This window comes from Sylvia atricapilla, chromosome 4 (genome assembly GCF_009819655.1).
Source record: "Sylvia atricapilla isolate bSylAtr1 chromosome 4, bSylAtr1.pri, whole genome shotgun sequence".
Classification (NCBI taxonomy): Eukaryota; Metazoa; Chordata; class Aves; order Passeriformes; family Sylviidae; genus Sylvia; species Sylvia atricapilla.
In genome coordinates this window covers 69,766,226-69,789,315 of record NC_089143.1, presented here as the reverse complement: position 1 = coordinate 69,789,315, position 23,090 = coordinate 69,766,226, and the positions used below count along the sequence as shown (strand labels likewise).

Here is a 23,090-nt window from a genome sequence, read left to right as displayed (position 1 = left end):
AGTTCATCCTCTTGTGACTGGAAAAGAGATGCCATGGGATTTGGGGTTTATGAGAGGTCTTGAGTCAGGTGCCAGGAAAACCCTGGGGTATTGGGCATGTACACTTTTCCTGAAGGAGGGAGGTACTGGAGAGGGCCTGGGATTTTTTTTTTTTTTTAATTTATTTTTCCCCTCCCTCAGATTTGGGATCGTTTGTGTAACTACTGAAGAGCAAATGTAGCCTATAATGGCCAGAGCTGTCTTGGTAGCATTTCCACGTGTCTTGTACAGAAAAAGCCACTATTCAAGGGACGACCAAGCTTAGCAAGGGCCCAGTTGCTCTTGTCAGGCTTCTTCAAGAGGCTGAACTCTTTTGGCAATGCTGCCAAATCCTGGTTCCTGTCACCTTGCAGGATGTCTTCCTTTTTCGAGACCCTGCTGGCTGGGTCTCTAAGCCCAGAATAGTTTCAAGCCCGTGGCTGTGTGCTCTGAGGTTTTTCCCTAAGCACAAACCCCTCACCATACAGCTGCATGATGCAATGAGCTTTCAGGTTACATCAGGAGTGCTCATGTGCAAGGGACTTTCGGGGGCAGGGTGGGGGGATAATGGGTTACTTATCACCAACTCCTTGTAGGGCATTGGGTTCTTCCACAGCTCTTTACAAACCTTGTGTTCTCGTCAGGGATCTGTCTGTAGCAGAGAAAAAATGTGGGGTTGTTTCCTTTCCCCATGTCAGAAGGCATTGCTAACAGTTTTATGCAGCCCTTTCTCTGAGCCAGGGGCAAGATGATCCCTCTACCCCATTTTTGGCAGGAGGTAAAAAGTAAATCTGGCTCACCAGTGCTGGTAGGGATCTCTGTCTAAAGTATTGTTTGTTTTGGTCACCCTTTTTTGTAAGAATTTTTTTTTTTTTTTTTTTTAGAAATGTACAAGAAGGGAGAACACCATCACAAGGACAGAGAACATGCAAAGAAGGCTGGCTCTGATCTGTTTTGCCTAGCTGCACAAACAAAAATATGGCACTGGGAACATGCAAGGAGAGGATTTTCAAATGTCAAGGCAGAGTCTGAGTAGAATGGCATCTGTGTCTTTCTGTTCACTTTGATGGTTCTCCCTGGCTGCTGGCACTCAGTGTATCTGGATTTCGGTTGCTAAATCTACACATGTTTGTGCAGTGCCTTGGTCTGGATATGATGACACGAGAGCTATTTTCAGTCCCTTCAGCCACCTGCACGTCTCTGGGGATTTCTAGCTAGATCACAAGCTCTTGACAGGAAGGTTTATGTTATGGACTGTTATTTTTATGGATTACCCCTGTTTTACTGGATGACTTCTGGAATTTTATCTGGGTGAACTGGTGTTTGGCAATGTGCTGTTTGGTGGAGACCTGGACTTCCAACCTCCCTAGAGGTGGCTAGAGGTGGAATAATTGAGAATTGGAAAATAAATGGGAACCAGCCCTGTGGTTTCAGTCTCTGTTCACATGTCCTGTGCTTCCAGTTGGCCTTGGACACGCTGAACTAGAATTTTACAGGTAAGAGTCTGGGCAGGTACATGAGTGAAGTGAGGTGAAATTGTTGTTGCTGTGCTGGGTGAGTTGGACAGCACCAAGGCATTGGGCCTCTCCACATAACACACCATCCACGAGCAGTCTGCCCTGTGCTGCTCTTTGCTCCTCCTTTCTCACCTGGAAGCCAAAAGAATGGAGCATCTAAACAGACCAGCAGCAGTCTCTGATTGTTGTCTTGGCAGCAGTGATTCCACAATGCCTACAGCAAACTGACTTTGGCTTAAGCAGCTCCTGTTTGGCTGGATTAACTAGTTCATGCTGGAGATCATCTCCAGCTTCACCAGAAGTGGCTGATGCTCTCACTAAGTCCTGGAGAAGGTTTGAATAGACACAGATTTTTTTCCTGCTCTTGGAAATTAACTTTGGCTTGGGAGATGTGTCAATTCTGTTTAAATCCAAGAGAGTCCAGCTGGAAGTTAGTATGCTAATTTTTGAAAGGGGAGACTTGAAAAAAAATAGGACACTTAAGATGGAAACTGTCCAGGTCAGGGACATGAGAAAGGCCTGGGTTTCTCTAAGTCACAGTTGCAAAAGTTACCTGGAATTTTAACCTGGCAGGAACTGGCTGCAGATGTCTCTGCATGGATTCACACAAAAAGCCAGCAGGATTGAGCAGCCAGATGGCAAGACTGCTCCTTGTCCCCAAGGACAGTTGTTTTTAGTAGCCAAGTATCAAGTGAGGATTTCCACCAAGGTATAGCCAACAAATATAATGGATGTTGTGTGTCTCCAGAGCCAAGTTATTCTTGTTGCTCTTTCTTCTACAGGCCTGTATTCAGGGAGGCTGAAAACTGGCAGGGACAGATTTGGAGAGACGTGGTCTAAGGCAAAAACTGTCTTTGTGCAAGAAAGTTTTGACCAAGAGGCAACCATGTGAAGAGGCTGAGTGTGTTAGAAAGTCAAAACTCAGACCTGTTTGCCATCTGGTTGATCAGAATCCAAATGAATCATGAAAAAGTGAGTAAAGCTGTGCACCCCACTCTGTTTCAGCTAATTTGAATATCTGCGTGACCTGGGTTTTTTCCCCCACAAAAAGTGGACAGGAGCATTTATAAATACACCTGCACCTGTTCTGTGGTGAGGAAAAAGCCCCTGCAGTTGTGTGCAGAACTGCTCTTGCCGGGATGTGTGCATGCCTAATTTATCAGGCTCCGGGTTTCTCAGCTTGAGCTACACTAATTCCTGTGTCTAATTCCTCTGTTCTTCTGGCAGGGCTACCTGCAGCTCATAAAAGCAGACTGCTTCCCTGTGGCTCAGTATTAATGTAATTTTCCCTTGGGAAGGGTGGGAGGCTGGGCTAGTGCTCTGTCATGGCTGACAGATACACAAAAACACAGGATGACAATGCAGAGGCGAGTAAATACAGATTGCATTAAAAGTCCTCCTAGTGAGGGTCCCCAGGTGTTGAAAAAGCAGAATTGCTCCTTTTCTGGGACGCACAGATCTCTTGGCATAAGGCGGGGGAGGAGGGGAGAGATTCAAGGAGTGCAGAGGTGATGAAGCAGCAGTAGCTGCCGAGCAGCCTGAAGCTGCCCCGCAGCTCCCAGCAACGGGCCTGGCTCTTGCCGGGAGCTGCCTGTATCCCTGTAAAAGTGCGATCCGCTCTCGTGAAAGGCTCGGCGGAGTTCATGTCTAAACCTCGGAGGTGTCCAAGGAGGTTGGCAAATACTTCTGCTTCTCTCCGAGTTTGATCTGGTCGTAGGGAACCGAGTTCCAAATTTTGGTTACAAGGGCACAGGTGTCAGGTGTGTTTTCCATCGGTATTTTTTTTTCCTCGTTGCTGTAAGATGACCGCACAGACAGCAGCTGTCCTGGCAGGACTTCTAGAGGAACAACAAAGCCTGAGGAGTAAACAAAAGGCTTGCTTTTTTTTTTTTTTTTTTTTTTTTTTTTTTTTTTTTTTTTGGCATGGCATCATCGCCGGTAGAGAGGCGGCACAGCTTAAACGCCTCCTCCCCGGGGCACTCCCCTTTCCCCGGGGGCGCCGGAAAGGCTGGGGAGTGAGCGGAAGTGACGCAGCGGAAGGAGCGGCGCGGCGGCGGCGGTGGGAGCCATGCGGACCCGGCGCGGCACCGTCTTGCGGCCGCGGGCCGAGCCCGCCGATGATCCCGCCGAGGTGCCCGGCAGCCGCGCCGTCCCCGAGGAGCTGGCGGACGACGTGGAGCGCTTCCACGAGGAGCAGTTCCGCGCCGTGATGGCCGCCCTGGATAGCGGCGACGAGGCCGGGGGCAGCGAGGAAGAGGAAGAGGAAGAGGTGCTGGGTCTGCAGCTGCCCGAGGACAGCGATGAGGAGGAGGAGGATGACGAGGAGACCCAGGAGCGAAATCCCTTTGTGGAGTACAGCGCAGAGGAGGATGAGGATGGAGAAGATGAAGAAGGTGAGGAAAATGAACGTGATGTTGAGGAGGAGGAGGGGGACCTGTCCATGGAAAGCGACTTGGAGGAGCGCCATCCGGAAGCCAAGCTCCCCCATGAGCTCTCCTGGGGTCAGCGCAAGCAGCTCTACTATGACACGGACTATGGGAGTGATGCCCAGGCCAAGGGCAAGCGGAGCCAGCAAGAAATCGATGCTGAGGAGGAGGAAGAGGAGCAAGAGGCTCAAGTCATCCAGAGACGGTTGGTGCAGGATCTGGGGGAGGACGATTACGGTCTGGATATGATCCAGGGCTACCTGGCTGAGCAGCAGAAAACACACGGTAACAAGGGGCAGAAAGTTGATAAGGATCTGCAGGCCCTTTCCAAGAAGGAGCAGCTGAAGCTGCTGAAGCAGGAGTCCCCAGAGCTCCTGCAGCTGATGGAGGACTTTGAGGTGAAGCTCATGGAGATCAAGGATGAGTTGCACCCGCTCCTGCAAATGGTCAGAGAGGGCACTATCCCCCAGGGGAAGGGCAGTCGCTATTTGCAGACCAAGTATAATCTCTACCTGAGCTACTGTGCCAACATCAGTTTCTATCTGGTGTTGAAGTCCAAGAGGATGCCAGTTCACAGTCACCCGGTCATTGAACGGCTGGTGGCATACAGAAATATCATCAACGACCTTGCCGTTATAGACCAAAAGCTTTCCCCACAGGTCCGTGTGCTTCTGAGGAGCTACTATGACAGGAGGGAAGAGAAGCTATGGAAGGAAAACAAGTTTTCAGTATTTTTCACCATGGATGACAAGAAAAATAAACCAAAACATGCCTCAGTGCCTGTTAATGGCCAAGCTGCTGCTGCTGAATCGTCAGATGAGTCAGAGCTGGATGAGGAGGCTGCCCTGAAGTACTATAAGATGATGGAGGAGAAGCTGGCACTCAAGAGGAAGAGAACTGGAGATGAAGTTCATGTGTGTGAAGAAGCAGAGGTATTGGAAGGAGAGGATCCCAGTAAAAAGAGAGGGGTGACCTATCAGATGATTAAGAACAAAGGCCTCACACCCAAAAGGAGGAAGATTGATCGCAACCCCCGGGTCAAGCATCGGGAAAAATTCCGGCGAGCCAAAATCCGGCGCAAGGGCCAGATCCGCGAGGTCCAGAGGGAGCTGCACAGATATGCCGGAGAACTGTCTGGCATTCGGGCTGGGGTTAAGAAAAGCAGGAAGCTTAAGTGATAGTTATCTTTTTGTAAGAGCTGTGGGTTGCAGTTCTGAATCTAATAAAACTTTTATACATGATGTTGTGGGGTTTATTCTTAAGGAGAGTGGGGTTGAGGTTTTTCTTTTTCGGAGGGTACTTTCTAGAAGGTGCTATCTCCGAGTGGCACAGGACCCTTTCACACCTCGCCCATGTCTGAACCAGTTTTCCTCTATTGTTATGCTGTCGTGTTTCCCTAAACAGGAAGCCTTAAGAGATTGCAAGGATTGTATCACGCAAAGGGAATTAAATGGGCTGTATGGGACTGATGGGGAGATGGGATTGGATGGAGTGACATCTTGAGGGTGGGTTGAGAAAGGTTCAGCAGCTCTCACTTGCCTGCTCAGCTTTGCTATCTTGTTCTGGTCCATCCTGTTCTTGTGTTGAGCTGCAGAGATGTGGTTAATAGTAGTTAATTTTTGTTCTGATTAACATCTTTGTTAGCTCTTGATTGTATGGGCATTAGTTTTAAATTGCTTAGTCCCACATGGTCTGAAATACTGTTCCCCTTCCTGAATTCAGGGAGAAGCAAAGCAAGGACTTAATTGGACTTTATAACCATATATGTGATAAACGTATTAACTTCCCCTATGATAAATGTTAAATGTTGTCTGCTGCTACAGGACTAAGTAGCATTACTGCAGGACCACCTTACAGATGGGTAAGGTGTTATGTCTTCAGTGGGCAGGATTGTGAATGCCTCCATACCTTCTGGTGAGTAAGTGCATTTTAACCCCACACTGCAGTGCCTGCCAGGAGCTGACTCTTGAGTGATCAGTTCCAATCTGGGCTGTGAAAGAGGAATGAATGATAATTTTTCTGAAGTTTAACAAAAACCGTCTCAGGTAAACCTGGAATTGTGTCTAGGACAGGTTTCAGGGAGCCCATGCCTTGGTTTGTGTACCATACCATCTGAAAGGTATTAGTTTTCCGTATGAAATTATTTCAGGAGAATAATTGCTTTATTTACTAACATCTGCATATAATGGGGATGGTTTTTGTGTGTGATGGTCTTGGGGACAACCAGTGTGTGCTCTTGATCCTGTGACAGGCCAGGTTCTGTAATACAAGCGTGTAGGTGCTCTGCTAGTGCTCTGCAAGTGAACTGTGCTTTCATGGGGTTCCTGTGTAAACCTTAACACCCCAGGCCTCTTTCTGCCAGGAGCACACTGTTCACTGCTGGCTGGAGAATATTCTGGTAATTTTCCAGGCTGTTTGTTGAAGGGAGAGGTAGGAACACAATAATCTTAAGCTGGACAGATGGGAACAGTCCTGTCTCAGGTGCACTGAATAGGTCTTCTCCTTCGATCTGTGCCTGTTCACCTGCCCTTATTATGAGCAGGAGTGTTGGCTGCTCCTTCTTCCCAGGGAGAAGGGTCCAGAACACTTGCTGAGGAGGGAAGTAGAATTTTCCTGCCTTTAAGTCCCCACTGGGATCATGGCTGGAGACTGCCCGCTGATATTGCTGAGCTATGCTCCAGAGGCTCTGCCAAGAGGTCAGTAAGGGGTAAGATGCTGGGAAAACAGCTTAGGTGCTTTTTCTGGGGAGGGATGGTATTATGTAACAGGCATCATCACATGGGGTGTGGAAAATACCCAGCAGAAATGCTCCCTGATCTTATTACTACAGAACCTGCTTGTGCACCTTTGTCACTTGATAGAAAAACGAAGGGCTAATGGTCATTCATGGATCTGGCTTTGTGCTTCCTTGGAAAGCTCCAAGCAGCTGGCAAGCAAAATTATGGCAACTTCTATCTGACCACTTAATAAGGGAAATAACAAATCGGTGTGCCACCCCAGAAACTCTGGGATTAGGCTGAAGGCTGGAGGGAACACTGCCTGTCAGGGGCCTGGCCCTGCCTGCCGGCATATGGCACAGCACAGCTCCTGGGTTAATGAAGATTAACCAGGCATTATGTCCACTTGATTAGTTCAGAGATTGGACAAAGTAATAAGCATAATTCCCACATGCTTTTATGGGGGGGGGGGGGCGGGGGGAGACGACACTGTACCGTGTCTCTAAGAAATATTTGGAGTAATGTTTTGTATTGAAGGGAAATTCCTGGTGGAGAACAGGTTTTGAAAATCCCTATGAAAATGGACACATGAAATCAAGCAAGAACCACAGGTGATCAGGAAAAGAATCAAGGAGTGGATCAAAGTCCTGCTTAATGCTGCTTTTTCCCTTTTCCAGTACTGCTTCTGCAGAAGGTGCTGACACTGCCAAGAAATGCTTGAGCCATTAAATGGCACTTGTCCTTGCCAGCATCTTGCTTGGAGAGGGCTAGCAGCCTCAGCAGCACCTAAAGCAGGTGGGGACTCACCTCAGGTAACAGTTTTGTTTCATCACCCTCACAGCAATGATGTATCTGCCCTGGGTCCTTTCCACCCGCTCGCTTGGAGCACGGTAATCCAAGGATGGTCAGTCCTGCCGACACCTGCACGTAAATGATTTATATTTAAACTGTCATAGGCAAAGTGTAGAAAATTCCAAGGTGTTGAGCTATTTTTTTTTGTTGTTGTTGTTTTTCTGCGCCTGGAAGAGATAATCCTTGTGAGGCAATGAGCATCCAGAGTAAGCCTGGCTGCCCCAGGAAGCTTGGGCAGAAAAGTACAGTGGCAGAGAAGGGGGACAAGACAATGCTTTCTGCATCACACCCTGAAATTTCTATTTATATGGGCAAGGAAAAGGTATTGAACAATCTACATGGAAATATATTTGCTGCTGCCTCAGATTTTGTCAAGCTTTTCCTGGTTATGTAGGTTTTCCTAGCTGTGTTCCATGCTATTCCATCACACACAGTCTGGGTGCTGTTTTAGTCTTGTTAGCAAGTAGAAATTCAAACATTCAGCTGTGAGTTTTGTAAAGTGGATTAAAGCGTCTGTTCAATTACTGGCAACATGTTGCATTACTTGAGGCAGTGCTGGAAAATCAGTCTCCAGAAATCAGTAGCCTTTACAGCTTTGCTTTTGCAATTTTAATGCGAGATTTAAAAAGAAAGCAGCAACGTGCTTCATCTTAACCCAAGTGCACGGAAGGCAGGATGCTTTTTAAAATCCGGCAGATTTATGTGCCTCCTGCTTGCTAACAACACCACAATCCACATTAATTGCCTTGTCTTCTGAAAGAATCTCCCAAGTGAAATTCCCAGTAATACGCTGTATTTAACAGATTTAATACTAAAAAATATACTTGGACTTTGTCCCCTTTTATTGCAGGATCTCAAAGCGCCGCTGTCCCTGAGCTCTCACGCCCGGAGAAGCCGAGGGGAGGAGGCAGGAGATGGTGCTCCGGCTTCGCTTCCCAGGTTAGAGTCCCTGCACCACTAGAGGGTGGCGGCTCCAGCGGCGGCTGTCGCCTCCTACGCTCCCCGCGGGCCCCGAGCCGCTCCCCGGCGGGGCGGGGGCAGCCCCTGGCGGCGGGGGCTGGGGCGGCCGCGGCGCTTCCCTGCCGGGGCGGGGCGGGCCGGGGGCCGGGGCGGCGATGGCGGAGGCGGGGCGGGCAGCGCTGCCGCCGCTGGCGGAAAGTTCCCGGGACGGGGCCGCAGCGGAGCTGCCCTCCAGCATGGAGCGGCGGCTCGAGCCCGGGGAGGGGGCGGTAGCGGCGGAGGAGGAGGAGGCGCGCCCTGCCTCGCCGCCGTTTTTCCTCCTCTATCCCGGCCATGGAGGCGGCGCCGCGGCCGCGCCGCCCGGGCTATGGAGACCCCCGGCGCGCCGCGGCGAGGCCGGGCTGCCCGTGCTGGTGCTGAGCTACCCGGAGCCAGACGGAGCCCGTGAGTACGACGGGGCTGTTCCCGGGCCGGGAGCCTCCCTCGAGGCCGGGTGGGCGGTGGGCCGGGGGTCCCTGGGCGCCGCTCCGCTCCCGGGGCTGCCCCGAACGCTCCGGGCGGGGAACGCGCGGCTCTCGCAGCCACGGACGCGCCCGGGCTCGGGGCGCCCGCCCCAAAGCTGCCCCGCGGGGCTCGGAAGGACGCGGATGGGGGAGCTGGGGTGCGAGCTGTGCTGGCCCAGCAGCTCAGCAAAGCCAGCCCCAGAGGGGGCCCTTTGAGGACAATCGGTGCCGCCCTTGGAGATCCAACAGGCTGTCCTGGACGCGGGTTGTAGTCTGGGGGCTGGGGAACCCCTCTCGGGCTTCCTCCTGGTGTTGGTGCGGAGAACAAATCCGAGGCGAGGGCACGGCACGCTGGAGACCTGAAGTGCATCGCTGTGGGGGGCGTGTTGGGTGGCAAATAGCGTTCTCCTTTGTAAGATTCCTTATGATCTTGTGTCTTTGGGGAAGCTGGAGTACTCTGAAGTACTTGGGTGTCTTTTAAAATCAAGTAAGAAGTACATGCATGGGTGCATATATAGAAGAGATCTTGTCTTTTCTATCCATCCTAAAAATAACCAGCCGTTTTATTCTCTGGACTGGCACCGGGGTGTGTGTGACTGAGCTTTTGGCCTCTGCTTTGTCACCTCCTGTCCCAGTTGAGCATTCACTCACACAGGAGCTGATTTGTTTGGAGCGGGTATCTGGTTTTTTTTCTCCTTTGGAAGCTGATGTACTTGAAGGCATTACTCAGCAGAGCTAGAATCAGTGAGGTAAGAAATCCATGTCCGTAATGCCAAGGGGAGGTGAAATGCCCTGACTTTGCTCTGAGCTCTATGAAGGACTGTCTGTGACTGCCAACTTATCTCCAAAGTCCCTCTCTACTAAATTGTCATTGAAATGACAGGCCCGTGTCAAAACCTTCAGTTTTGCTTGTAGTTTTTCCCTAATCAGGAAATCATTACACATAGTAAAGGTACTGTGATGTGCATGCGAGGGGTTGAGCTACTTCTGATAGAAAAGAAGGCTTAAAGAAAAACATTTGATCTTAGCTGTTCAAACTTTGTGAGAAGCTCTTGTGTGGATATGGGGAAACAAGCATTGAGATGAGCACATTTGTGCACAAGGACTTAGTGGAGAAGCTCAGTCGTTGTTATCCCATGTCAGCCTTATTCTGCAGTGATTGTTCATGTAAGCTTTGTGAAAAACCTTTACAAGATGCATATAAAACTTCCCTTGTTTTTGTGAGCTGTGGAGGTGGAGCTGCCTGTGCAGAATTGTGTGTCACGGCCCACTCAGGAACTGACTGATGCAGTGATAGCAGTGTCTGAAGGGAACAGGAATCAGCATTTATTTGCATGGTGTCTTGGACTCTCTTTCTTCTGGGGCAAGCTCTGTCAGTAGATCACTTTTCCCCACTATCTCTTTTTTCTTCTTGTGTTTTTTTCCAGTTCTCACATTTCTAAGAGCATCTTTCATTTATTCCCACAGAGCAGCAGGAGCAGTCCTGCTGCAAAGTCTTAGGTGTTACAGGGAGGCAGTGGCCACTACACCGAAAAGTCAGTATTTCACAATACTTAAGAGGTTTATTTCAAGTGTTTTTTCTTTTTTCCTGTTACGACTCAATCCTTGAACTATTCTGTTGTATTCTCAGTTGATTCCAAACATCAGGTGAAGGCCAGAGCTGCTTAGGGAAGGAGACTGCAAAAGCTCTTCATGGCAGCAGCACCTGCTTACTTGCTACAGGTGGTTCCAGACAGAAGGAACAAGATGATATACTTAAACATGCTGTCCTGCAGCAAAACCTTAAAATGCAATAAAAGCAACTTGATTAGGCCTTCCTTAAAAAAAACCTAAACCAAACCCCAAATCTTTCCTTGCTCCCACTGAAAACCTACCTACATGAAAACCATGATACTAGAAGTGGGCTTTTCCTTCCCTTTCCATCAGTTATGATATTTACTTCAATCCTTAAATAATATCTCTGTGTTTCACAATAGGTAAAGAAAAACTTACTTGTTACTTCTTAATTAAGAAATTGTTACTGGTCTTTGGATTGTTAAACTTCCTTTTTCCCATTCCTGTTTGAGCTTGTGGGGTTGGGAGTAGCTGCTGTTTGAGGTAATGTGCATATCTGTGCTGACAGAGGCAGTAAGAAGCAGACTTTGCCATGTAGATGCTGTGTTGCTAGTTTTATCTTTTTAGATTACATTTTGTGTCAGAGATGGCTTTGTCTTTTTTGCTTTGAAATCTCTACACGGTGAGGGGGAATATTTCCTCCTAATGATGGAAACACAGGTTGCTCAACAGGCTCTGAAAATAGAAGTACACCCAAAGATGCTCCCTGGAATCCTAAGGGTGGTTTGGAAATTTGTTTGGGTTTCTTTGCGTAGATTATTCTAATTCATTCATCTTTGAAACTCAAAATACTCTGCAGTACAGCTGAGCTCCCAAATACTGGTGACTGATGGAGTGCATGGTGTTCAGGTGGTTGATCCTAAAATTCCAGTGCAGTCAGTGTATGATTCTTTAATCTTAAAAATGTTTTGGCAGAACCCTGCTATGTTTTGCAATCTGGCCAAAGTTTCTAAGGGCTTGTGCCAAAGTGTAGCTCACAGGAGGGTTAGTAGGACCAGTCAAGGCTGCCTGACTGGTTTGTGATGGAGAAAGTGGTTCATCCTGCACAACCTCCTGTGCATTTATCCGTGATGTGGGTTTTCCTGTGTCCATAACCATCCTGGAACCCTGATGGAGCCTTATCAGGTGCCCTTGAGTTGCCTGGTAGTTGTATGAAAGGTTTTATGAAAACCAAACAAATAGTTGATGTCTTTTTTTCGTTTCTTCATGAGATGCTTTGTTGCTTTTATCACTTTGAGGCACAGGATGGGGATAGGGGAAGGTTTGTCTTGTGGTTTTCAGGTGGTGATTAAAAGGACACAGGTCAGTAAGTTAAACAATTCCTGTTTGGGTTTTGTTTGTTTGTTTTGCTTGGGTTTTTTTGGTGGAGTGTTTTGTGGTTTGGTTGTTTGTTGGTTTTTTTGTTGGGTTTTGTTTGGTTGGTTGGTTGGTTTGGGGGTTTTTTGTGGGTTTTTTTGTGTGGGTTTTTTTTTTTTTTTTTGGGTTTTTTGTTTGTTGGTTTGGTTTTTGTGGGGTTTTTTTGTTTTGGAAATAAGTCAAAGTTAAAGAACATTTTCCAAGTACTTCAAGTATCCCTTTGGAGTATTTGCAGCAGGATCGTTGCATAAAGGAGCCTGAAAATAGAACTCATCTGGAAGGGAATTACTGGCTTCTGTTATTTCTGCATGTTAAAACAAATGGAGATTGAACAGTTCCTAATTTTTTAGCAGATTTTCCCTGTGATCCTGATGTGCAGGTCTCTTACCTGTGCTGAGTTCATCTGAAGACCCGTGTTGTGAAATGGGAGCTGCAGGGTTACACCCAGTGCTGTTGGTATTTCTAATTGCTTTGAAAACAAAGAAGTTAAAACTGTCTATTAATGAGATCTGTTGGATAATAGCTTGAGCAGTAGCTTATGGTGCTTTGTTGATTCTAAAGGGTATGTTTTGACCGAGTACTGTTTGTTTAGACCCTGGCCAAGGGTTAGCCAGGGCCAGCAGCTGTTCTGTGGCAGCTGATACATGGCCACTTTCACTGTGTTTAGAATTTGGCATGGTGTGGTATGGATGCTACAACTAGAGGCTGCGATTGCTGAAAGGGTGTATAAATATACGAGTTAAGATGCTGTCAGCACGATTTATAAACTCTGTTCTCTTGGGGAGAAGAGACAATAGCAATTCTTGTTTTCCGTGAAATAATTGCCCTTTGCGTCGCTGTCAGAACAGGCTGCGTGGTGCTTGGTTGGGTTTGGCCTAATGGGGAAAGAGTTGCTGAGTCAAAATGTGCTGCACTAAGCAGGAAGTTTTCACCGAAAGCAACTGCTTCCTCTTGCCAGTCAGAAATAGCAGCTCTTAATCCTTTTTCCCTTTGCATGATGGGTGCCATTTCTTTCCAAAAGCTGTGTGCATTGGCATGCTGAATTCTGTATCCAGCAATCTGTTTTGGCATTTCACATCCCTAAGAGAGATGTACATCCTTTTGAGTATTTGGGGAACAAAAAGCAGGGAGAGTAATCAAGGTGCCAGACATTGGGCACATGATTTTTTCAAGGTATTGTTCTGGTGACAGCCTTCTCCAAGACTGACTGTCTGTGCATTTCAGATGGATGTTATACATGTGCTCTCCTCAAATATATTGGAGCCACATGGGAATTAAGGCAGAAAAGCTAATTTATTGGTGCCTGATAGCATTGTTGAAGCGAGTGGTGATACTACATCGATCTTGGGAATGTCAAGCCTGTCTGGTGACTTGGGACCTTTTGTCCTGTGTGGGTTGGGAACACAGGCGAGGTTCAGCCAGCCAGGAAGGGACAGGGAATTCAGTGCTGTTACTGTAAATCACTATTATTGTATTATTGTTGAGAGCTTGAAAGCCTGTTTCTCTTCCTGCTGAGAGACAATATTTCTTTGTCAGCCTCACCTGAGCAGCACAATTTTCAGAGGAGATTCTTAAAGTATAAGATTGGGTCACAGTGTTTGTGATGTTGTCCTTTATTGACCTCCCATGTGCACATGCCCTGCTGAAAGAGCTTCATCCTCAGTCACTGGAGCGCTTACAGTTAGATAATTTTTTCCTTCCAGTTACTTGGGACAATAAATCCATCCTAACCTTTTTTGTACGTGGGAAATTTTAGCTCCAAGGCGCCTCCTGAGGAGGTGGCACAGCGAATAAAACCCAAACTGCAGCTCGCACATTTCCTGTGAAAACAAAGGTGCCGACTGAATTCCTGTAGTGGCATGCAGAGAGATGCGAGCGGAATACAAATGTGGCTTTGTATTGCTGGCGCTGCTCCTTTGTATTCCGGGGACGATGGATGGGAGGTGCGGCGGTGCTCTGCCCGCTCCCAAGCGAGCTGGCACAGCCCGGCGAGGAGGTGCTGTGCCGAGGAGCGCCTGACTGTGGGCCCCGCATCAGCAGCGCCTCGGCAGCATCCTGGGAATCGCAGGCGATCACATGAGCCTGGATTTCCACCTCAATTCATTAGTCAGCCATTTTGGTCGCCACCCTGCTCCCTGCGCACAGCCAATCCCGGCGGCACTCGCTGCCGGGGCTGCGCCGGGAGACGGGACCGGCGCTCGCATTTCGGCACACCGGGACGCTGCCTCTCCGCTCATCCTTTGTTTTTTTCCTTGGGATCATCACCAGGGGAAAACATTATTTTTGCTTCTGCTGCCTTTTTTTTCTTTTTATATTTTTTACTTGTTTTTCCCTGCTGCCTCTGGAGCAGAAGCCAGGTTTTCTGTGGATGCTGAGGATCAATAGCCTCTAGCATAGCTGGAGACTACGGCAGTCGGTGGAAAGGAGGGAGGCAGAGCTAAGCGGCAAGGAGCAGCGTTTTTGCCTTGCTTGATCTATGAAAAGGCCAGAGCAGCCTCTGTGGTCCTGAGCAATCTGTCCTTTAATCGCAAGGTATTTCTGATTTTCTTCTTCAGGAAGCTCTTGTTTTTAGTCCTTATTTTGCCCCCGTTGTTGTTGTACCAGCTGAGTCATCATGTCTGCTCTGACGCCTCAAAGCGACATGCCAACCCCCACCACAGACAAGATCACTCAGGCTGCCATGGAGACCATCTATCTTTGCAAATTCCGCGTGTCGATGGACGGAGAGTGGCTGTGCTTGCGCGAGCTGGATGACATCTCGCTGACACCCGACCCCGAGCCTACCCACGAAGGTACGGTGCGGCTGTGCCCCGGGAGCCTCGGGCCGGCATTGTGCCGGCGCTGCAGGACTTGGGAGGGGGCGTCTGCAGGACCACATGCCCGTGTCCTGCCCGCAGAGCCTGGACAGCCGTGGGCAGAGCAGAGAGCCCAATTGCTACTTCAGATCGCCCTCAGAATTTGTCACCCGGCACTTTAAGGCAGATTTGTGATGGCTTATCTTTTTAGTTGTATCAGGTTTGCGTTTCTCAGGAAGGATGTGTGCTCAGTGAGAACATTTAATCGCGATTTTACCCTTAACTCGGGGCTGGGAGCGGTTAGTGAGCTGCCAACCGGTACCGGGGGAGCACAGTGGCAGCACCCCAGCGTGTGCCCGGTCGTGGGGAGTTTTTGGAAAGCCCCAGCGATTACGCAGCAATGCCCGTTGTCAGGTGACGATGCCATCACAGTGGCCCAGCTCTCGCCCCTGATGAGCGTGCTGCTGTTTGTAATGGCTTGGAAGCCTGTGGAGATGGAGCACATCTTGCTTTCCCCTGGAAAAACGGTTTTTCATCTGGGTTGGTAAGCAGTTTAATACCAGGACAAGGATTGAATGCTCTGAGAGGACTAAAATCATGAGGGGACATCTACGCAGTGCTCTGCCAATAAACAAATGGGGAAGAGGGAGAAGTGATGAGTTTCTGCAGATGCTGAGGTTCTGAGCGCCCTTGCTGGATGCATCTTTTGGTTTTAGAGCAAGGAGGCCCCAGCTTCTCATGGCTGACCCTTTTCCAGTAACTCTTCCAGTAACTCCTGAAATGCCTGACTCCACCAAGCAGTCTTGCTTGACCTATTTAATGCTGCCTGGTTAAGTCAGCAGTGTCTTACATTGTCTTGCTGAATGAGGCAAGTGAAATTGTGGTGGGGATTTAAGCTTTAAAATAAATTTCCAAGGGATAATTTAATTTTCATTTGACAGCTGCTTTCAGTGACAGTAGCCCTTGGGTTTGGATTTGGTTTGCCAAGTACTTAGTCACACAGTGGTAGGTTTCAAAAGGAAAAATTTAACATTCCCTCTGAGGCGTATCCCAGGCATTCAGGGAGATGAGTACAGGGTGAGCAGGAATTTGGTTGTCTTGCAATTCCCATGTTCTTGTGTGTGACACTGAGACCTTCCTTGGTCTTATTCCAGTGTTTTTCAAGGTGTAATTACAGACACTCTTTGGCGAATACCAGAAGGGGGTTAGAAAACAGCATTTGCTAATTTCTTTACCATATTATTTAATTCATATGTCAAAAATGAATGCAAAAGAGCAGTACTATAACAGCCTCCCTGTAGATCTTTATGCATACCTAAAATAAGGCTTGTTGGTTGTTTGGGAGGGTGTATGTGGATCAAAGTTGTATTTTGAACAGAGAAGGTCAGGAAAAGCGTTGACAATGGAAAAGCTGACACAGCTGTATCCCGGTGTTGGGTCTGGTGCCACTGCATCAGCACTGCTGCTGTGTCTACAGGGTGTGCACAGGTCAGGGAGACAGGAACATGGGCTCATGTCCCTGGGAGTATCTCCATAAACAAAACCCCTGATGTGCAAAGGTAAGCATTATGAAGAAGAAGAAAAAAAGAAAAAGCTGTAGAATTCTGCCAAAGGCATAACAAAGGGGGACAGCTTTTTCCTTAGAAATCAAGACATGTAAAATACATATTGCAGTAAGTACCGAATCCAACAGCTTGCTGGAATAAGGATTTGAAGCCTTCAATTTGCTGTCCCTGAGCTCTTGCTGCTTCTGGAGAGTTTTGTCCCTGGCCTCCGTTCACCCTGTGATCTGCTGTGTCCCCAGCCCTCAGGCAGCCATCCTACCTTCAGAGCCAGTCGCAGCAATTTCAGTCCTGCACAGAGCTGGAGCTTGAGAGCCGCTAAGCAAAACTTTTCTTTGCATTAAAAGCAAGCATCAGATACTGAGTTACTTGCAACTATGTATATTCCATATAACCTGTAGCATGGATACTCAGTTCAACAATAAAAGCAATTAATACACTTTTGCAGTAGATTGAAACAATTCTGTGTGCATAAGAAAATAAGCAGATTCTGCTGTTTAGTGTAAATCTGCTTGGATTAGAAAAAGAGCTGTTTTTTTCTAAACAGGCTGTGATTCTTAATAAGACTTTGAGAACTTTACTGTTCTCTGCAGGCCCCTCATAATTAAATGTGACATTGGTGGTTAGTCTTGTTTGCTTGCAATGCGTGTGACGATCTTTGAGGCAACCTTAGGGGTGGAGGTAAAAAACCACCTGGATTATATTTCTGTGGAATGTTGAACAGTGTGCGTATGGGTGGCATTGAATACTGGTCTCAGCTGTAGGGAGAAGTTGCACAAAATGGCTTTTTTTAGACCATTTCACTGGGTGTTAAATTTCTATCTTGAATAATCATGAGGAAATTTTTGTCCCCGTGGGATCACCTTGTAATAGCGTTCAGAAGGAATACGTGTGCTAACTTGAGAGAACTTTCACGAATCACAGTATTCCTCTTTTTATTAATCTTCCTCAATTGCTCTGAGAGGAGCAATTGGAATTAGAATTTACAACATGTGAAGATGAAATTTTATTTTCTATTGGATGAAAGCTAAGGTCAGATTTTTTTTTTCTCTTTTAACTGGCAGTTTAAAAGTTTTAGGTTCTGACATGTGCTTGCGTAGAATACCCTGACAAGGAGTTGTAGAGCTCTTCAGAAAAAGCAAATGTTGTTCTTAAAACCTCCTGCCCATTAATCTGTTGCAGTGGTTATTGAATCATCCATCAGATTTACCTTTTCTCTCCATTTTCTATCCAAATGTTTTTCAGTGTTTCTTTGTGTACTTCAAAATGGTTTAGGGAAGCAGAATAACCTTACTGGTTATACTTTTGTTTTGCAAACTGGTAACTGTTAACTTGGGTTTAGGATTTCTCTAGTAGTGTGGAATAGGAACAGTAAAGTCATGAGAGAGGTAGGATTTTTCAGTGCTTTAGGCCTTTACCATTACAAAACAAATCTGAATTGTACTGAGAGTGGCAGGGACCTTCTAGGTGTGGACAAAAACCTGCATGAGTTGACTCTGTAGTTGGATAAAACCTCTTAAAATATCTCTGATGATAGAAACCCCTAAATAGAGGAGATGTTCAAAGGAGCTGGAGACCGGATTTAATAGAAGAAAGATAAGTCAGTAAATGCAAGTTAAATGAATTACAGTGTGTTTGTGGTCATAAATCTTGGGAATTGCAGTTAGGTCGTGTAATTCAGACTTCAATTCAGAAATTACTCTTATGAGTAATTGTTTTCTTTGCTCTTTAAAGCCTTGTCAATCAAAATGAAGTCAGAGCTGGGGAACTTGGAGCAGGTTTATATCCCTCAGAGGTGGCAAGTCCAAAGTGCTCCAGAGAAACCACTTGGGTGTCAACCAAACTGGGAAGTGAAAGATGGAGGAAAAACCCCAAGGGTTTGGGTTTTTATTTTCTTAATGTAAACTATGAAGGACTAAAATAGGATGAGAAGTTTCCCATAGCAGTTACTCATGTGTTTCCCTCTGAAAACAGGCTGGTTGTGCAGAAACATTCCATATAGCTGCAGAGAGTTACAACATAGAGAAGTTGTGTAATTATTTGATGGTAATCATGTGGAGATGGGAGTAAGACTTAGGGTGGTTTTGAACTGTGACTTCATGGGATGTACACTGGCAGTTTATTTGTCCCATAGGTGTAATGGAGAGTGGGCTGGGAATTTCCAAGTTGTCTGTACTTCTTTATTTTCTTTTATTTTCTTCTGGTTTCTTGCTGATCTTTCACTGCTCTTTTCGTCTGTATGCAAGGCTCTCTGTATATGTGTATATTTAGAGATGGAATTTTTATGCAGTGAGTTTTAAAATAGATGGGTTTTTTAAGCTACTTTGTCCTGAGTAGATGGTTCCTGGCTTTCCAGGCTGCAGACTGCCTGGTGGCTTCCCTGATTTTGGGCTTGCTGGGTGTTTGAACATGATGCCAAAACCCTTTGCTTGATCCCTTTTCTTCATCAACAATTTGTGATCCATCACATTGGCAAACCTAACCTGAAAGAATTAGTTATGTACCTCCCATAACATGAACAGCATCTACCTACTTTTCTTCCTTGACCTTTTTATTTGCTATTAAATGTATGTATTCCTAAGGTAACAAATATCAGAATGCAATTGAAGTATAGTAATACGGCCAGAGGTTTCCCTTTCATAATGAAGGAATATTTGCCCAAATTTGGGCCAAGCCTTTCCCAGCAGACCCAGCAGCAGGGCTGACCTGGCACCATCACTCAGGGCTTTCTATATCAAGCTCAGTTTTCACTTCCCAAAACTGTTGCCTTGGGGTTTTTTTGGTTATTTTACTGGCAGCTTAGGATGTCCTTATGAGTTTGTTTAAAATTTCTGTACTTAAAAATAATTTTAAAAAATCCTGACCTATTTAAAAACTTTTCTTCCCAATGTAACAAACTCTTCCCCGTGAGGATGGTAAGCCCTGGCACAGGCAGCTCAGAGAAGCTGTTCCTGCCCCATCCCAGCAAGTGTCCAAGGCCAGGCTGGGGCTTAGAGCAACCTGGGATAGGGGAAGGTGTCCCTGCCTGTGCAGGGGACAGAGGCAGGGGGTTGAATGGGGTGAATTTCAAAGCCTCTTCCAGCCCAAGGCAGTCTGTGATTCTATTTCATCTGTCTTTGGAGGAACTTGATTCTCCTATCAAGATGCTCCGTGTGAGGCGATGCTCATTGGTTCAGAAAGGTTTTGACTCTCAACTCTATTTTAGCCTAATAACTTCAACCTTTAAAAACAAAGTAAATGTTGAGCAGCAGTGTGAAATAATTCTGATGCTGTTCCATTCTCCCAGGGTTTACTTGTAAAAGCTTTCTTTGGCTTGGGAAAATATCCCCACTCCTTCAGTGAGATGCTGCTGCTGTGTCAGCAGAAGGGAGTGACTGCAAAACCCTCCTCTGTCCAAATAACAGATGGGATTTTCATGATTAATATATTAGAGACAAGTTATCCAGTCCCTTCCTGAAGAACTGGCTTGAATGTTCATTCCAATGGGATATGCAGTTCCATAATACTAATCTTCCTGGGATTCTGGTTGGAATAAGTTATAGAGACTTAAAAGCCTTGGTCGTCCTGTTTTCTAAACTTCGTCTAAACTTTCTAAACTTTCTAAATTATTTCCATCAGAATTGAAAGTATCGAATTTTTCACACCCCATAAAGACCATGGAAACTATAGAGTTTCAGGTCTTTGTGATTCTTCTGTGGGAAGATGTTTTTCCCCACTGTTGCTTGTTGGTGGAATTTCCAGACAAGTGGGAAAATGTACAAGGTAAAAGAAGACATGAACTCTATGCAACCCCCAACTGGATGCATGGAGAATGAATGAAAATAGGAAAGAAAGTGCTAATTAAGTGTGGGCTTTTGCCTCTAAATCTATGCAAATGCCATAGTACCAGTTTAAATTCATGCAGTTCCTGCTAGTAGGAAGATGGAATCATGGTTTGTAGGGATAGAAGAGAAGAAAATATTTGTGACTCCTCTGGATATTTCTCTAGGAGCTTTATGTGGGTTACTTGCTAAGGGTTAAAAATAAATGAGAGAGGTGAAATGGAGCCTGACAGTTCTCTCTGTCCCTGTTACCCAGGTACTGGCTAATCTGGTTTTGGTTATATGTTCTTCCCTAATTATGTTTTGTGTTAGGGAAAAAAATCCAACCCCTCAGTATTAGATAAAAGACCTTGCAGGGGTGCTGTGTGGCTTCTCTTACTGTGTGCAGGTAGGGATTCTGGGATGATCAGCATCTGGATCTGAGTCCCAGAGTCCTGTTTGTGCAGCAAGGTCCTGGGAAGCATCACAGCCAGCTCCGTCCACCACAGTGAGATTCAGTCTCCTGGGCCTTGGGAAGCTGCAACACCTGTGAGAGACAAAAAGCCATCAGTGATGTATGTCACTGAGGAGAGCATCGCCATGCCTCGTCACCATGTACCAACGTGTCCTTGGTACAACAGGGATTTCCTCCAGGGAAAGTCCTTGTTGCTCCTGCAATTAGTGCTCAGTCCCAGGGCAATGTTGGTGAAAGTCTCTAGTTTGGAGGAAAAGGGTTAAAAATGATCTCTGTGCAGGGTAAGGGGCCTGCTGGGCTCAGCTCTGTGTGAGCTGAGGTGGCACTGGGGCTCCTGGCTGTTGTTCCAGCCGTGTTGGAGCAGTCTGTGGGCCAGGCCTGGCTCCCGGGGTCGGAGGGTGGCGCTGGCTGTGTGTGGGAGGGAGGAGGACTCGGCAGCCTTTGGACTTTGCTCAGGGCTTCGGCACAGTTGGCTCGGGAGGCGGGATGGAGCCTTTCCCGTTCTTTGGACGTTCTGCCGAGTGCGGGTGTGTAAGCAGGGAGTGAAAAATGCCCAGGGTCCGGGGCATTTGTCTAGCTTGCCTCACTGAGTTTGGAACGGGGAGTTAGTGGGTGTGCTGAGACCAGTTCTCTTTGTCCTGGCTGCTCCTCTCCCAGGGTACCTCCCTCGTCCTGCCAAGGAGAAGAGGTGCTTCCCTGATTGAGTCCTTAGGGGATCATCATCAGCCTGTGACCCGTATCGGGCTCAGCGGAGTCATCTCTGCGAGCTCTGTCATTTGGGTGAGGGTCATAACAGTTTAAGCTCTATTGAGCCTTTAGAATGCCCTCAGTGTGTGTTTTCCCTGAATGTGCCTGCTTCCCACGTTTGGCTGTTTGCCTGCTAGCGGCTCTTCTTGGGCCTGGATATGAGGAAATTGAAGCAAAAGCTGACATTGCATAAATACCACAAGTTTAGTGCTTTTATCTTACAAGTAAAGTAATGCTTTTGTTGCTTTTCTTTTTAGGATGTGCTTTACAAAAATGTTGCTTGTGTTAATGCAGAAGCAAAGCTTCTGCAGCTTTACTAAAGCCTGCCCTAGTCTGACTCTGGGAGAAAAATGCTTTGCTCTATTGCTTTGTGCAGACTAATGAACCTTTTTGACTTGCAGATCTCTTGCCACTATGAATTAAGTCTTGTGTGATGCAAATCTCCCTTTCAGTTATGCTTTTCTTATATCTTGATTTTGAATCTTTCCTTTAGATCACTGCTTGCATGACGTTTTTCTTTCTTTTCCTTTCCTTTTGCTGTTTGCAAAGACTCTTGGGAGGATTTGACAGATGTGGTGGAGCGATTGCGCGATGATTCCGAAGGTGCGTTCCACACCCACATCTCACAGCTCTTGTTTGTGCTAATCGTTGGTTTCTGCACTATTACTTTGAGCCTGAGTGCAAAATGCAGTTAGTTCTCCTTTCCAGTGCCAGTAGCTGTGACTTTCTTGCATTTTTTTGGTGTTGCTTAAATAAATGTTTGCAGGTTTTTTTACTATTTTGACTTGTAGTGGAGGTAGGAGAAGTGAATCGGCAAGGGCTATTTGCTTTCTCCTAAATGCTTTCAGTGGCAGTAGTTTCCTGAGCCTGGCAGAAGCACATCTTAAAAGATTGCAGGAACATATGGAAGCTGAATTTAAAAAATATTTCAGAAATCACCCTGAAGCTTCAGATTTTCTGCAGTATTTCTGTCTAGATATTTCTGATTTTCTGGCAGTAATTGCCAAGGCTTGGCAAAAAATGGTTCTAAAACTTGTATTGCAAATTTTTGTTAGAACTCGTGAAGTACTAAATGAGAAACTTATTTATAGTGCTTCTTTCTTGATTTTTAAAAAGGATGCAAGTATGAAATAGCTGAATCCCCAATGCAGCAAGGGGTCGAGCAAATTGGTACTTTGATGGTAAAGTACAACTGCTCCCGCTTGGGATTCAGGTGTTTGCAGCACAAGAGGCTGACATTCTCATGCACTGAGCACACTGGTCCTTGCTGCTCGTCTTCTGTGATGGTGCTGACTTTAACTGCTGTGCTGGTTTTGTGCCTGGGTGCTCAGGCAGCCTCCTGAGCTACAGGCCATGCCCTTCTCTCCTGGCCCGACAGCCCATGCTGCTTCCCAGAGAAGGGCATTTACCAAGGCAGGCTTTAAGGAAAAAGAGATTTCTTTTTTTCATAAAACAGTGTAAGTTGTTATGCATTTATTTTGTCAGGTCAGAGGTGTTTCTCTGCCACATGGAAGCAGCCGTGCTAAATTTCAGGTTACCTTGAATTGGTGTTCTTGATGCAAGATGGAGAACCTTGATGAAATGCTAATGAATTGGCATTGCTTTCAGTGGATTTGTTCACTTCTCCAGTGTCTCATCGTTCCCTGCCTTTGATCCAAGTTTTAGCTTCATTTTAGTTGCTTCTTCCTTGTTTTAGAGTAACTATGAGGAGTGATAAAACTTACTGTCACCAATTGAGAAGTACCAAG

General features: G+C 46.6%; 2 protein-coding genes across 8 annotated transcripts in view; both read left to right on the top strand.

The window, feature by feature from the left end:
* The first annotated feature begins 3,588 nt into the window (after positions 1-3,588).
* UTP3 (UTP3 small subunit processome component) lies at positions 3,589-5,202 on the top strand. Its single transcript, XM_066318292.1, has one exon. It carries the CDS (start codon positions 3,604-3,606, stop codon positions 5,137-5,139), a length of 1,536 nt encoding a protein of 511 aa, XP_066174389.1. The 5' UTR covers positions 3,589-3,603; the 3' UTR covers positions 5,140-5,202.
* A 3,469-nt stretch (positions 5,203-8,671) lies between these two features.
* RUFY3 (RUN and FYVE domain containing 3) overlaps positions 8,672-23,090 on the top strand; it is a 30,969-nt gene continuing 16,550 nt past the window's right edge. Inside the window, exons 1-2 of one of the 7 annotated variants that reach the window (XM_066318291.1) lie at positions 14,118-14,755; positions 21,892-21,945. In XM_066318291.1, the coding sequence (XP_066174388.1) occupies positions 14,578-14,755; positions 21,892-21,945 (232 nt within the window). In that variant the 5' untranslated portion in view covers positions 14,118-14,577. Of the gene's footprint in view, positions 8,935-14,108; positions 14,756-21,891; positions 21,946-23,090 lie in introns of those variants that run through there. The other 6 variants (XM_066318286.1, XR_010743506.1, XM_066318290.1 and 3 more) reach the window with 6 other exon arrangements.